This window comes from Choloepus didactylus, chromosome 7, assembly GCF_015220235.1.
Source record: "Choloepus didactylus isolate mChoDid1 chromosome 7, mChoDid1.pri, whole genome shotgun sequence".
Lineage (NCBI taxonomy): Eukaryota > Metazoa > Chordata > Mammalia > Pilosa > Megalonychidae > Choloepus > Choloepus didactylus.
The window spans coordinates 128,678,812-128,692,679 of record NC_051313.1 but is presented as its reverse complement, the minus strand read 5'-3'; the positions used below and the strand labels follow the sequence as shown (position 1 = coordinate 128,692,679).

The window sequence follows — 13,868 nt, the reverse complement described above, 5'->3', positions numbered from 1 at the left end:
TCACTGCTGTAATGCCTAACCTGTCAAACATAAGTATAAATCAAAATAGTAAAATGCTTAAGAGCTTGGTCTCTCGACTTAGCCTGGGGTCAAATCCTCCACTACTCATGAAGTGAGCTTGAGCAAGTAACCTAACTTCTCCATCTGTTTCCTCTCAGGGTTAACAAATGAGTTAAAACAAGAGCTTAGAACAGTACTTGGCTGTAAGCATTCATAACCACTCAAAAGTATTAGTACTATTTCAAATAAATTCTAATTTTCAACTGATGAGGAAGACATATTAAAGCATTTTGAAATAATTAATTTTTTTTTTTTTTTAATAAAGCAAGGCATAAGACAGGCTAATAACTTGAAAGTTGATCAAAGGTCCTTGATTCTTATTCTTGTCAAATACAAACCCAACCACCAGGACTTTTTTCCCCTCTTTCCCCACACTGACTGTTGAGCCATAGGCTATAAAATAACTCCTTGAGGTTATCAGTAACACTTACCCAATGACTTTGAAAAAAGTTACCACTTCAAATTTGTGTATTCACCTGAATAGTCAGGGAACGTTCACCTATTTTATTTAGGTTTTCATTTTTTCAAATTCCAACCAGAAGCTAAATACAATTGGAAACCAGTAAGCACTAGTTTTACTCCAAAGGAGTAGGTCATTCAGATGTACTCCAATAAAAGTTGGCAACCCTTAAGCAAAGCTTTTCTTCATGTAAAAGGAAAAAAAAAAACCAAAACTATACAGTAGTCTTATGTTCATTGCACAAAATGAGTTCTGCTTTTAGAACTTTGACTTTTTTTTATTTTAAACAATTTAAGATCCCAGCTTTTATTAACTTTCTACTCCAAAAAAACCCCTGCAAGTTTTTCTTTAGGATGGTGTAGAAACCAGTATTTCTGCACAAGTCACTGGAATTTTTTCTTTGTAATAAAATCTCCTCTTTAAAATCAAAAACAACATAAAACACCAAAAAGGAAAATCCTCTACCTATCATGGTTTCTGCAGCTATGAATGTATTTCTCAGTTTTACAGCTGCTTTAGCTACTTCAGACTCCAGGTCTGCTTTAAATGTGTATAACTGTATCCACACTTAGCAGAATACTCTTATAAACAGTAACTTGGGGAAAGAGATCTGGAAAAAAAAAAAAATACATGTATTTATGAGTACCAGGAAACAAACATGGCCCAGTAAAATATGAGGCAAGAATGCCTACAATGAGATGCTTTTTTTCATTTAAGATTTCTTTCCCATGTTGTCTTTTTTTTTTTTTAAACTACTTCTGGTCATTAGAATGAATCTGACAGTGCTCTGGAACTTCGGTGATTATAGCAAAGCTATTAAGTTTTTAAAAATGTATTTATACCTGCTACATTCACTTCTCACCCTCTAAATACTGATGACAGATGTCAAAGAGGCAAAAACCAGCCCAAATGGGAAGACCATCAAAAATGAGTATCACCTTGTGCTTTCAGATACATTTAAGCATTTCAGTGTACAATAGTCCTTTCATTTCACATTTTTAGTAAGATGCTGATGCAATGCAGCAAATATGCAAAGCACCTTCTTTCACACAGTCTGCGCAGAAGACATCTAATTTAAGTTCTGAAATACAAATGATTTTAAAAAAATCCAGGATGAACAAGTTTCAAAATGCATAGTGTTCTGTGCATGAGTCCATTTTCTTTAAACTCTGAAAGAATAAAGTGGTAAGAAAACAAGAAAAAAAAAAAACTGCTGCTTCATTCTCTGATCTTCTCCATTTTGCTGGTCAGTTGAGTGCTCTATTCTGGCATATAAGGACGGAGGTGATCCTCTATGGTGCCAACTGCCCAGTGGGTGAGCTGTTCCTGTGGCAGGTAGAGGCAGATGCTGCATAACTTGAAGATTGTAGCTTTGTTTTTTGGAGTCTGGAAGGGAGAAAATTTTAAGATTCTTAATAAATAAGACTTAAAAATTGCCACATGAAATCAATCTCCCACAACTTAGTAGGCTCCTATGAACACATGGTCCCTACCCACAAGGGATTTGAGTTAGGAAGATAAAACCTTACCATACAAGATGCATGAACATAGAGTGAAAATCATTGTAAACTAAATAAATACTTATAGAATTTATGCAAAAGAATGAAAATATAAAAACTTAGGGAAATCAGTCATAGAATACTTGCTCAAAGAAAGTAGGGTTAAGGACAACTCAGATAGCAAGACCTGAGTAGAGAAAAGCAGGTAATGTGGTAACTGTAGAAACTAGGGAGATGATTGGAAGTAGGTAAAAGAAAAGATTTAAGCATTCCTGGGGCAACCTTTTTACTATAACATCTGTTTAAAAGGCAGAAAAGAAGAAAAAATGAGAAAGCAATTTGACTCTTCTAGTTTGAAGCAATCTATGTATGTAAATGACTATTTTAGCTTATTTAAAGCATCACAACCATCTTACAAGTATCATTTGCTCCATTTAACAGAAAGAACATGCTCACAGAAGTGACTTGTCCAAAATCTCACAGCCAGTAAGTGGCTGAATCTATATGAGACTCCACCAACTCCAGCTGTAAGCCTCTATACCACCTGCCCATCCAAGATTATCCTTTGGTCTAGTCCTTGTCATATATCTCATGTTATGACAAGGGCACAAGGTCCTTGGCTAGCTGATTTTGCACAAGTTGTTTGTTTCCTAAGCTGTAAAACGGGAATAATAATACCTTCATTTTTATTTTATCAAATGCCTCTACTGAAATTAATCTTTCTTTTATAATTCCCATAGTTCTCTTATCTGAAGTATACCCTAATTACTTAACATTGGTACTAGATAGAAAGTAAATGTGTAATCTTTCCAAGGAGTTTGTCAGCTCCTTGAAGGTAGCAGTTCTAGTAAAATTAACCTTTGCACTTTTTTATTATCTTGCACACACTATTAAAAAAGAACAACTTATGTTTAGTATGAATACTTTAGGCCTTTAATCACCTGAGGCTTTCCCTGCTGACAAAGTAAAAATTTCAAAATCTCCAACAGTTTATATGAACCCACCCACCCCACCCCCGCTTTTTTTTCTTAGCATTTATCATTATCTAATATACTAGGTATTTTACTTTTTAATTGTGGGGTCCCCTACACTAGAATGTAAGTTCCGCAAGGGTAGGAATCATCTATCTTATTCATTGCTGTAGAGTGCCTGGCACTTAGTAGGCACTCATTTGTTGACAGAATGGTAAATAAATTAGAAGTTGCTCTTTTTAAAAGGTTAATAACACAGATGTGCCTCAACCCTTTAGATTTTGATATAAAAGATCCAGATATAACAGATCTTCTCAAAATATACTGTTTTACAAATCACCTGAGGATCTTGTTAAAATGTAGATTCTGATAAATAGGACCAGAGTCAGGCCTGGAGAGTCTCCATTTCAACAAATACCCAGGTGATGCTGATGCTAGTCTACTGACCAACACTTTAGATACAAGAGTTCTAGAGAAAAGTTCTAGGGTAATGACTCGCTAACTCTACTGTACACTGGAATCATTACTTACAAAAGCTCCCCAGGTAGTTCTAATGTGCAGCAAAGTTTGGAAACCCTTGTTCTAGGGTGAGGGCCAGAAGATCTGTTCTTTTTTTTTGTAAAAAAAAAACAACTTCAAAAATAAGTGTTGAGGGGGCAAATCAGAATTAAAGTGTTTTGCAAAGTAAACAGCTGAACCAATAATGAACTAGTATCTTCAAATGAGCCCTTTAAAAGTGGTTTTCAAAACAATGCTAATTACCTGCAAGTGCTGTCTGTCAATGAAGAGAAACACTGACTGGTTAGGATTGTTGACAACAATTCCAGTCTTGTCCTTGCGGCTCAGTACATGCAGAAACTGTTTTTCATAGTCACCGTGATGAAACTCAAATTTGGCCTGAATAAGAAATACAAATATTTCTATGTAACTAGAAACTTACATACCTGAAACATCTGTACCCACATGCATTATCAGGCTATATGGTAGCCAAAAGTTGCATCTGGCTAGTTAAATTTTAATTAAAATTGAATTTAAACTCAGTCCTTCAGTAACACTAGCTACATTTCAAAAAGCCTCTTGAGGTAGGGAACTTTTCCTTCATCATAGAAAGCGCCATTGTACAGCATTACCTTCGAGAAAAGCTCTGCACCAAATGACTGTATCTTAATACTGTTGATTATTTTAAACCAAATTTCATAAAATCGAATTTTCAAACTTACTCAGTTCAAGATTCCCACCTTAGTACTTAAGCCCCATAACATCTCCCTCCTTTTGATTACAGCAAACAAATATACTGTGATAGCTCTTGGAAAGAAATCTTGTTAATTTAAATATCAGCTGTACCCGTCTCACTAGCTATGTGACCATATGCAAATCCTGTAACTTCAGCCCATTTCAAAGAACAGTTAATAGGATTAAATGAAATAATGTAAAAGCCCACACCTGAAATATAATTTCATCCCTCACATGGATGGGCTTCAGAGAATTTATGAACCCTCAATTTTTATTATGTATTAATGTGCAGTTTTCCCACAGCTAACCTGAGATTGACCTGATAGCCTAATCAGATAAAAGTGCCATCTAGTTTATTTTATTCTTTCCTATGAAATGAATGCTGTTTCTTTTTAAAATTTACATTAGTCAGATTCTAACTTTAATAATCTTATTTGTTTTTGTACCTCTGAACAATTCAAATTGTTAGTGAACTCTTGGCATATGAAAAGCAATTATTAGATACTGGAAGACATGAATAAAGTTAACCCTTAAGGAGCTTATCCACTGCTGGAGAGGACAAGTACATAAAAGTACAAAACATAACTTGCTTCAAGTCCTTTTCTTGAACAAAATGTGGTTTATTTCGGAAATCCTAAATTGGGTTCCTTATCATCTAAGTGCTATGGGAAGAAGAAATAACTATTATAAAATGGTGCAGCCAATGTGGAAAGCAATATGGCAGTTTCTCAAAAAGTTAAATAAACACAATTACCATTTGACCCGGCAATCCGACTTTTAGATATTATACAGATTTTGTACACCAATAGTTAAAGCAGCATTATTCACAATAGTCAAAAGCTTGTAACAACCCAAATGTCCACCAACAAATGCATGGATAAACAAAATATGGTCCATACACACATGGAATATTTGGCCATAAGAAAAAAATGAAGTTAGGAGACCTGCTACAACATGGAAGAATCTTGAAAACATCATGCTCACTGGAATAAACAAGACACATATGCACAAAAATTACACGATATCACTTATCAGAATTTCCCCAAGGAAACTATCCTGGTTCTCAAAGGAGTCTGATCTAAGAAACACTTTTCCCGAAGTTGATTTGTATATAAAACTATTCAGCAATTAAGTCAATTTAGTAGTGGTTCTTACTTAACCTTTCTTGACATCTTGCTTTTGACTGGTTTGCCATTTGAGGTACCTGACAAATTCTAGACCTAATTTAAGGGCATTTTACACAGGTGTTATCATCCTCATTTTTATCTACAATATATTTATATGTAAATAAAAAAGGAAATCCACCAAAATATTAATTATGGTTAGTTCCAGGTCAAATATAGATAATTATTCTTTTTTGTACTTAAAAAATATACTCCACCTCATCCCCAATTTCCCGCTGGAAAAATGTAGCTCCCATTTATCACAGTAATTCAAATTTCTAATACTCTATCTTTCCTCTTCGACCTTATTTGGAATAGTTAGGTAAAAACTGTTTTGTCTAAAGATAAATACTTTTCTTTGAAATCATGGCTAATGCTTGAGTTGACTGTGCTAGGCATTCTCTTAGCATATGGCACAGGGTGTGTGCGTGTAGTCACATTTTCTGAAGCTCATCCATGGGTCCCTTTATTAGTCAACACATATGGACCTTATAAGATTTTCTCTGGCCATAATTTCAAAGACATTCAATCTCAAGACATTCTATAATCCAAATGCTTCTTCTCTTGCATACAATATCCAAAAGAACAGGAGGAAACCAAGACACAAACTTATTAGAAACATATTTCCAAAGAACTTCTCAAGTTCAGCTCTACTCTAGGAGTTTTCAGTTATTGAAGGGCTTACCACACTTCAGAATAAAATACCTGAACAGGCCTAAAAGGCTCATCAGATTCCTTCCACCTAGAAAACAGGAGACAGACAATTTTTTCAATATCATTCCGAGGCCAAAGAATGAAATCCATCTCCTGAGTACAGCCAATTACGTCCTATAAAATGGAAAAAAAAAATTACTTTCAAAGAAACTTAAAAGCAGCACTGCACATTATAGGGTTTGATTTTACAAATGCAAAAAGCCCACTATATGTCATTTTATCTCATAAGAGGCAATAATAATAGGACTATACACAATCTGAATAGCTCATGGCCCAATTCTAAATTTTATTTTGTAGCAAGTCTACAGTCAAGTCACTCAGTCTAATGTTTCTCATACCAAGGCCTAGACTCATCAGTATATGGTGAACTACAACTAAAATTCTGATTTTATGACTTTTAGGTTTTGTTTCTTTTTTTAAGTCCCTTTATTTTTATTTGTATTCTTCAAAATCAAAACCTATTTAACAAAGGTGTCTTGGAACTTCTAATATGAATCATTACTTTCTTATTACAGCTCAAATGCTATTTTTACTATGTGCTGATAGAAAACTACCTTTCTCCATTTTTTTCCCTCTTCTTCATTATCACAGACTAGCATATAATTTTCAAACACTAATAAACCTGTGCCAAACCAGTCTGTACTTATCTCCAGCCTTCCAACAAATTTACCACTAATTATGGGGATTTTTTTGCTCAATTATGCCCAGATTGACTTTGAATGTGTTGCAGAAGTTTAGAAGACTGGCAGCATAATACCTGTTTTTTACTCATAATGGAGTATGATGTTAGTTCCCCCATCAAAAAAAAGAAAAATGTAATGAACAGTAGTAACATAACATTCACATCAATAATGTACAACATTATTAGCATAATACCACATAAGCAAAGTTAATTTAGGTTCTCCATGTTTTATTTCAAATCAACTTTGGAAAAAAAAAAAAACCTACTTTAGAAATTTTAAAACAATTTTATGTGTAGCATTTAAGTTATTAAAAATATTTGGCAACTGCCAGTACCTAACATGGGTTAAAGTGATTCCTCCAAACACTTTATAGAACTACACTTTTCCAACCCTACCAAACACAGGACTCGAATAATGCATGGGTTGGGACAAAGTAAATACATGATGAAAAAAAACTTTCAAATTTTGGAGAAAGCCAGATAGCAGCTAACTGAGAATGAATATTACATCTAGAAGTCTAATAAACTAAAAATTGTAACTCTTTATTTTTAATATACTACTAACTGACAATTTTTTATAGGCCTTGTAAAAGAACCTTAATTTCTGGTTACACAAAACTTGAGATTCATTACCATGTAGTATCTACTCATTTTTAGGAAAAAAAAATACAAGTTCAAGCCACAAAAACTTACATACCAAATCAAGACTTAACAACAGAACTTACCCTTCTCATAGACTGGTATCGAGGAGCATGAAGCTGTACCACATCCTTCTGTAGAAGCTCTATGGAACTTTCCAGGGAATAGCTGGAATCTCGCACACCTTTCAGGATATTTTCTTCATAATTATTTGTCATGACTGGTATAACCTCAGACACTTCAAAAAGTGCTGCTTTTTTCTTCTGAAAGAAAAAAAGGTGCATTGACTGACAGCATTCGTCTTTTAACTCCAAATCCACATTACAATATTAAGTAACTTTATTCTAATTTAGCAAAATTCTTAATTGTCTGAAGTAATTTTCCCTCTGAAAACAGATTTTCAGATACTGATCTTTCATCTCCTCTCCTCCCAACCACATAAAAATATACTATTCTCAGAATTTTTAACTGCCCAGTTTTATAGTATTATGGTATCCACAGCAAGTATTTATTTTAGACAGTAACATTTCTTAAAAATTTGAGGAAAAAACACCAGGCAATCCTACAATTAAAGAAAATGATGCAGTCTTGATGTAATTTCATTTAACTGGTTCTATATACAGCTAAATTAAAATCTCAGCAGTTTAAAAAGAAACTTATTCAGACAAGTTAATTGTTTTACTCCTCAAATGGTTCAATCTCCATTACTCTTCCTGGTCATTACATAATCACAGAAGCGTCAATATTTTAAAGAAGAAAAAAATGCTTACTAAAACTGAGTTTCAAATTTAGGTAAGACCAAGCACTTATCATCAAACCTAGCCTATAAAATCCTGTAATATAGAGTATACATCATGAACTATTGATGACAATTACCCAGATATTGTCCATTCATGGAATAAAAACAGGTTTTTGTAGGTAAACTAGTTAGTACAATTTAGGGCATCTTGCCACTTCTATCTTGGATTCATTCCAGTGAACTCACATTATTACACCTCAAAGTAGAATCTAATCCTATCAATTGTACAGCCAACTTGATTAAACAAAAACAAAACCAAAAAAAAAGAAAGAAAATAGGGAAGTAAATCCTTGATACTATTCAATCTTGTGACAATCACTTTAAACCTTCAAAGCAAATCATTTTTTGAAGCCACTTTACAGTGCTCTGCTTTAGGAACTGAAAGTGTTCTATAATGCAAGTAATCAAGAGCTAAGAGTGGGCTAAAAACCTAGGAAACTTTCAAATACTAAGACTATATTTCTCATCTGAAATTAGCTCACAATTTACGTACAAAAATCAAAGTAGCACTTCCTTATATTCACAACCTACTCTCACGTCAAATGGCCTTGATTATTTCATAAGCTGTCCATTTTAAGTCACAAAAAACTGCTTTTATCATCTTGTTCTTGCTTTCTAATAACTCACTATTTGTATTTAACTGTAGAACTAATTCTGATAACATTTTTTAAAAAAAACTTAAATTTCCTCTTTAGGTCAGTCTGAATTTTTAAAAAACTGCAATTGTTAATACAAATTAATCATTACAGTATTCAAGTGTCTCTAAAATTTAAAGTGTATTCTATTTCATTAAATATACCAAAAGAAAAGGTATCTCCATCTAGAACTAAAACAGGCTGACTTAAGCATATAACATTTTGATTTCAATTTACCACTTTCAAGCATCCTATTTATAATTTATATCTAACAATCTTTAATTTCATTTTTAAAGTTCCCTATGTAACTCCACACAAACTAAAATTTTACAATGTTACCCACCCCGTGTCAACTAAAAGTGGACCCTAAGCTTTAAAATTATACATTTCAAAACCAAGGAGTACTCAAGGGATTTCCATTCATGGTGATACTGCAACTACTCAATTCAAAGAATTACCCATAAGGATGAGCAACAAAGCATACAAAGCAGACTTCTCCCAACCACTCTTCAACCTAACATTCATAGCTATATAAGAGCAACAACTAAGTAAAATACACTTAAAAAAATCACTTGTGCTAATTCACATTTTAAGAACTTTGAATTACCTTCTCCTTGAATACAAAGGCAATATACATCTTGAAGTCAAACTGGTCAGCTAGAGATTCTTTTTTCTTTCTAAGCTGAGCACGTAGTCTGTTCAGAGCTTGTTTCTTCCGGGAGTTTGGGTCCCCCATTTTGAAATACAGGTGGTACTAAAGCCTTTGGAAATTGTCACTAAACTATGGGCACTTTTTCTCAAGACTCAAGTACAACAGAAACAAGTCATTTTTTTCCTGCTAATATGATTGAATAGCTAAAATCACGACTGTAACCCAAAAGCCGCACCTTCTGGCAATATTAGCAGACTCATATTACAGGGTCAAGAAACAAAAGCTGCTGTCCATTCATGTTTGGACAATAACGTTTGGGGTCGCACGGGAAGAAGGAAGGGAAGGAAGGAAAGAAAGAGGAGAAAATACTGGAACTAACTTTTTGGAAAACACATTTGATGTAACTGCCAAAATACAGGCTTTAAGGGGGAATGAAAGCCTATTATCAGCATTTAGGTGTGCAATAAAACACAGCTGATACCAGTCCAATCCTTAAAATCCATTCGGATTTTTTCCCCTTTTTAAAGGGATTATGAAAAGGAATGGAGAGGGGGAAGTGTGATCCTTGCTTTCCAAAATACGAAAAAAACAAAACAAAAACAAAACACCGAAACGGGGTAGCTGAATGAAACTGAAATATTCAATTGGCTTTTACCCAGCCAGATCCATGGCTGTAGTACCTAATTAACTCTTAGTTATTTCAGATTTCACTATTGCTATCGTCAGTGCTTGTTATTGATTACACTTGGTGGTGAGCAAAGAGAAAAGTGCAAAATCGGTAGAGAAGAAAGGGAAAAGGTACAGGGTTTCCCTGCAATCAACTACAGTGTATACCGGGGGCGGGCAGCTGTTGCCCAAAGGAGCCATGAGAAAAAACAGCGGAGTCATTACCAACTTCCCCATCACCCAAATTTTCACCCTCAGGCGGCTGCTAATGCTGCTGCCAAGGAGAATCATGATGGCGGAGAGAAAAGTGGGTATATAATACGATATAGTAATTATTCCGGCTCTGTAGTTAGACCTGATTAATGCCCGCGATCCCAACACCCCCCAGTCCTGCAATGAGTCCTACATTCCCCAAGGGAGCCTTCTCTACAAATCTGCCCCCGTTCAAGATGGTGGGGAGTGCGATTTATCTTGTGAGCATTGTTGAGGCAAAGGCGGCGGGTTCTTCTCCCAAATCCCAGGCAATGCCCGGGGACCACCTGCCTTCCACCCCCCAGGTCCCACCCCCACCCCTTGCCTTCAGCGGCAGCGACTCACTAGCACCACGAGAGACACAGGATCGCTCAGGTTTTCACTCATTTCATCGTGGAAACAATTCCCGCCCGGGTAGAGTAGGCGGGTGAGGGTAAATGGGAAGGATCAGTGGGAAAAAAAAAAATAATTGTGTTAATATTGCTTTTTAAAGTAAGCCCATCAACCAAAAAAAAATTATTTTTAACTCGCGGATTCTGGATTAGCTATCTCTCACGTTGAACAGACCATGTTTCCCGAGATTGGATTGTTCAGGGCGGGATCATTAGTTTCCCGAGGAGGCAGGGAGTGGAATTGAGGCAGCTGGGGCGGGGTGGGTGACAGGGAAATCCCCTCCCTGTCCCCGCGGAAACCGGGACTCACTGACCGACTCTCGGGCGGGGTACGGGCCCTCTTAGCCGCAGCCTGCGGGCGGAGCGGTGGCGGCGGCGGCGGCGGAAGAGGCGGCGCTGCTAGCAGCACGGGCAGGAGCCATGTCAAGAGAAAACCACCAGCCAACTGAGCCCCTCCATCCCCGCTGCAGTGCGCACTGTGACCGGGCCGCCCGCGCTGCTGCCGCCGCTCAGCCCCCACCTGGGACCCATAGTCTGGCTCGGCGCCCCGGGGGGCGAAGGAGGGGAAGGACGCGGAGAAAACGGCGACCGCGGAAAAGAGAGAAAAAAAGGCGGAAAAAGGAGAAAGAGGGAGTGGGGGAGAGGATTGGTACTGGCGGCAGAGGGGGAAGAGGGGAAGGGGAGCCCTGCGCTAAAGGGTCTGTCAGCGAAGTAAACCCCCCAAAATAAAGTTATTTCAGTTCAAGCATCTGCTCTCGAGTCTTTCTTCCCCCCACAGTCGGGCTCCGGCTCTCAGGAAGATCGAAGATACCCGAAGGAGGGAAGAGCTGAGGCGAATGGTGAGAGTCCGCGGTGGCACAGCCTCGTGCCCCCCACCGGTAGCTGCGGAAGCGGCGGCGGCGGCCTCGGGCGCCTCCCGGGTCCGGGGCAGAGTCGCGCTTGAAAAAACAAGCAAGAACAAAACAACTTAAAATGGCAGCGACGGCCGTTGCGTCACCCGCCCCTCACTGGCACCACCCCGAACCCTCTGCGGCTGCGCAGCCCGCGGGCCTCCACCATCTACGCACGAACCAAGGGGGAGGAAGAGAAGACCGTATGCGAATAGGTTAACACGGTTATCAAGGAGAAAGAAAGAAAATCAAAGAAGAGCATTTAAGAAAGTCCTTGAAGTGTTGAGTTTTTTCAGTTAAGCTTCTTGGATAAGAGTACCCCTTCAAAGGAGAGTTTGACAATAGACTCTTCCCTTTCCTCCATATGGAGTTTTCATGGGGCGTGGAAAGGTGGACCCCGCCACTCCCTCCGCTCCCATTCGTTCCCTAGTCAGGATGTTCCGTCTCTTGAATTGGCTCTTCCCCAGCTACGGCATAAACCACGCCCCCTTGCCCTCACCGACCAAGCGCCCGGATGAAATTGCTTTTTCCCGGAACTTGTCAGCTTGTTGGACTCGGGCTGAGCGCCGACCCAGCAGAGCTATCGAGCTAGGCCGGGAAATGGGCGGAGAGTGGGCGAGGATGGGGGCGCGGTGAAGGAGGAAAGGAAAGTACGTGTTGGCGGGTTGGGAGGGGCAAGATTCTTATTTTACATTTCATTACAACTTTATTCCTAAACCACTGATTGGTAGTCCTTCTGGGAGTATGCCCCGGGGTTATCTTGCTGGGAAAACAGCGAATTCAGTTCAAAGACCTAGAATTTAAAAGGCCTGTAACAGAAGATGCTCACGTTTCACGCAGCTGTCTGTTCCCACATCGTCACGTGCGCGGGCCGGGAGGCGATTCTCAAGCTTTGAACTTGGTCAAAGGCGCTGCTCACGCTTCGTCATTGTAATTTAGGAGAGAAGTAGGCGAACCTGCCCCGTGGATTTTTCCCCCTACTGTCAGAACAGAATTTTTATTAGGATCCCCCAGGTCCTGGGATCTTGTTCCTGAACTTTATGGGGTTCTTTAGCGTCGTCAAAAGGTGAAGAGGGTGCTATGGAACGTTTGGCCGGTGAGTCACGTCCTTGGCGCCCGAGAGCATTGATCCTATTTTTCAGAGCTCTAAAATGCAGATAAAAACGCAAGGATATATAAATTAGTATTTTTTTTTTTTTTTTTTTAATTAGCGCTAGTTCATGTCTTCCTGACCTGGCCTAGATTTGTAGCTGCAATTATCTTCATGGAAGAATTTTTTTAATAAGTTTTATTGAAATAATTCACATACCGTATAATTACCTATTTAAAGAGTTCAATTCAGTGGTTTTTAGTATATTCAGTGTTGTGCAGACATGATCACAATCAATTTTAGAACATTTCATCACCTCAGCAAGAAACTCTTTATTCGTTAGCTGTCGCTCTGTTTCTCCTCCCCAAGTCCCAAGGAAGGCTAAATCTCCTTTTTGTCTCTTCTATTCTGGACATTTCATATAATGGAATCGTATAATATGTGGTCTTTTGTTGACTTCTTTCACTTAACATATGGCTTCAAGTTTCATCCATGTTGTAGCTTGTATCAATACTTCATTCCTTTTTATGGCTGAGTAGTAATTGCATTATATGGCTGTACCACAGTTTGTTTCTATCCATTCATCAGCTGATGGGTATTTGTACTGTTTCCACTTTGGGGCTATTATGAATAATGCTACTATGAACATTCATGTACAGGTTTTTGTTTGGATATGTTTCAATTCTCTAGGAGAATTTCAATGCTTAGTAATGGTGTTCCTGAGTTATAACATTTAGTCATTTGAGGAACTGCCAGATGGTTTTCCACAGTGACTGCACCATTTTACATTGTTAGCATGTCTTTGTATTTGGTCATCCTAGTGAATATTAAAGTGGTATCTCATTGTGGTTTGCATTTCTCTGATAATGATGCTTAGCCTCTTTTCATCTGTTTATTGGCCATTTGTTTATCTTCTTTGGAGAAATATCTGTTCAGAGCCTTTGCCATTTTTAAATTGGGTTGTCTTTTTATTATTGAGTTGTAGGAGTTCTTCTAGATACAAGTCCCTTATCAGATAAGTGATTTGGAAATATTTTCTTCCATTTTGTAATGTCTTCTCACTTGCTTGAT

The 13,868-nt window shown here is 37.8% G+C and overlaps 1 protein-coding gene across 1 annotated transcript; it reads right to left on the bottom strand.

Moving 5' to 3' along the window:
• Positions 1-523: 523 nt before the first annotated feature.
• On the bottom strand, positions 524-11,768 carry C7H6orf62 (chromosome 7 C6orf62 homolog). Its single transcript, XM_037844575.1, has 5 exons — positions 9,463-11,768; positions 7,508-7,684; positions 6,092-6,214; positions 3,753-3,887; positions 524-1,906 (listed from the first exon to the last, which is right to left on the bottom strand). The coding sequence occupies exons 1-5, from the start codon at positions 9,589-9,591 to the stop codon at positions 1,781-1,783; spliced, it is 690 nt and encodes a 229-aa protein (XP_037700503.1). The 5' UTR covers positions 9,592-11,768; the 3' UTR covers positions 524-1,780.
• Positions 11,769-13,868: the final 2,100 nt, after the last annotated feature.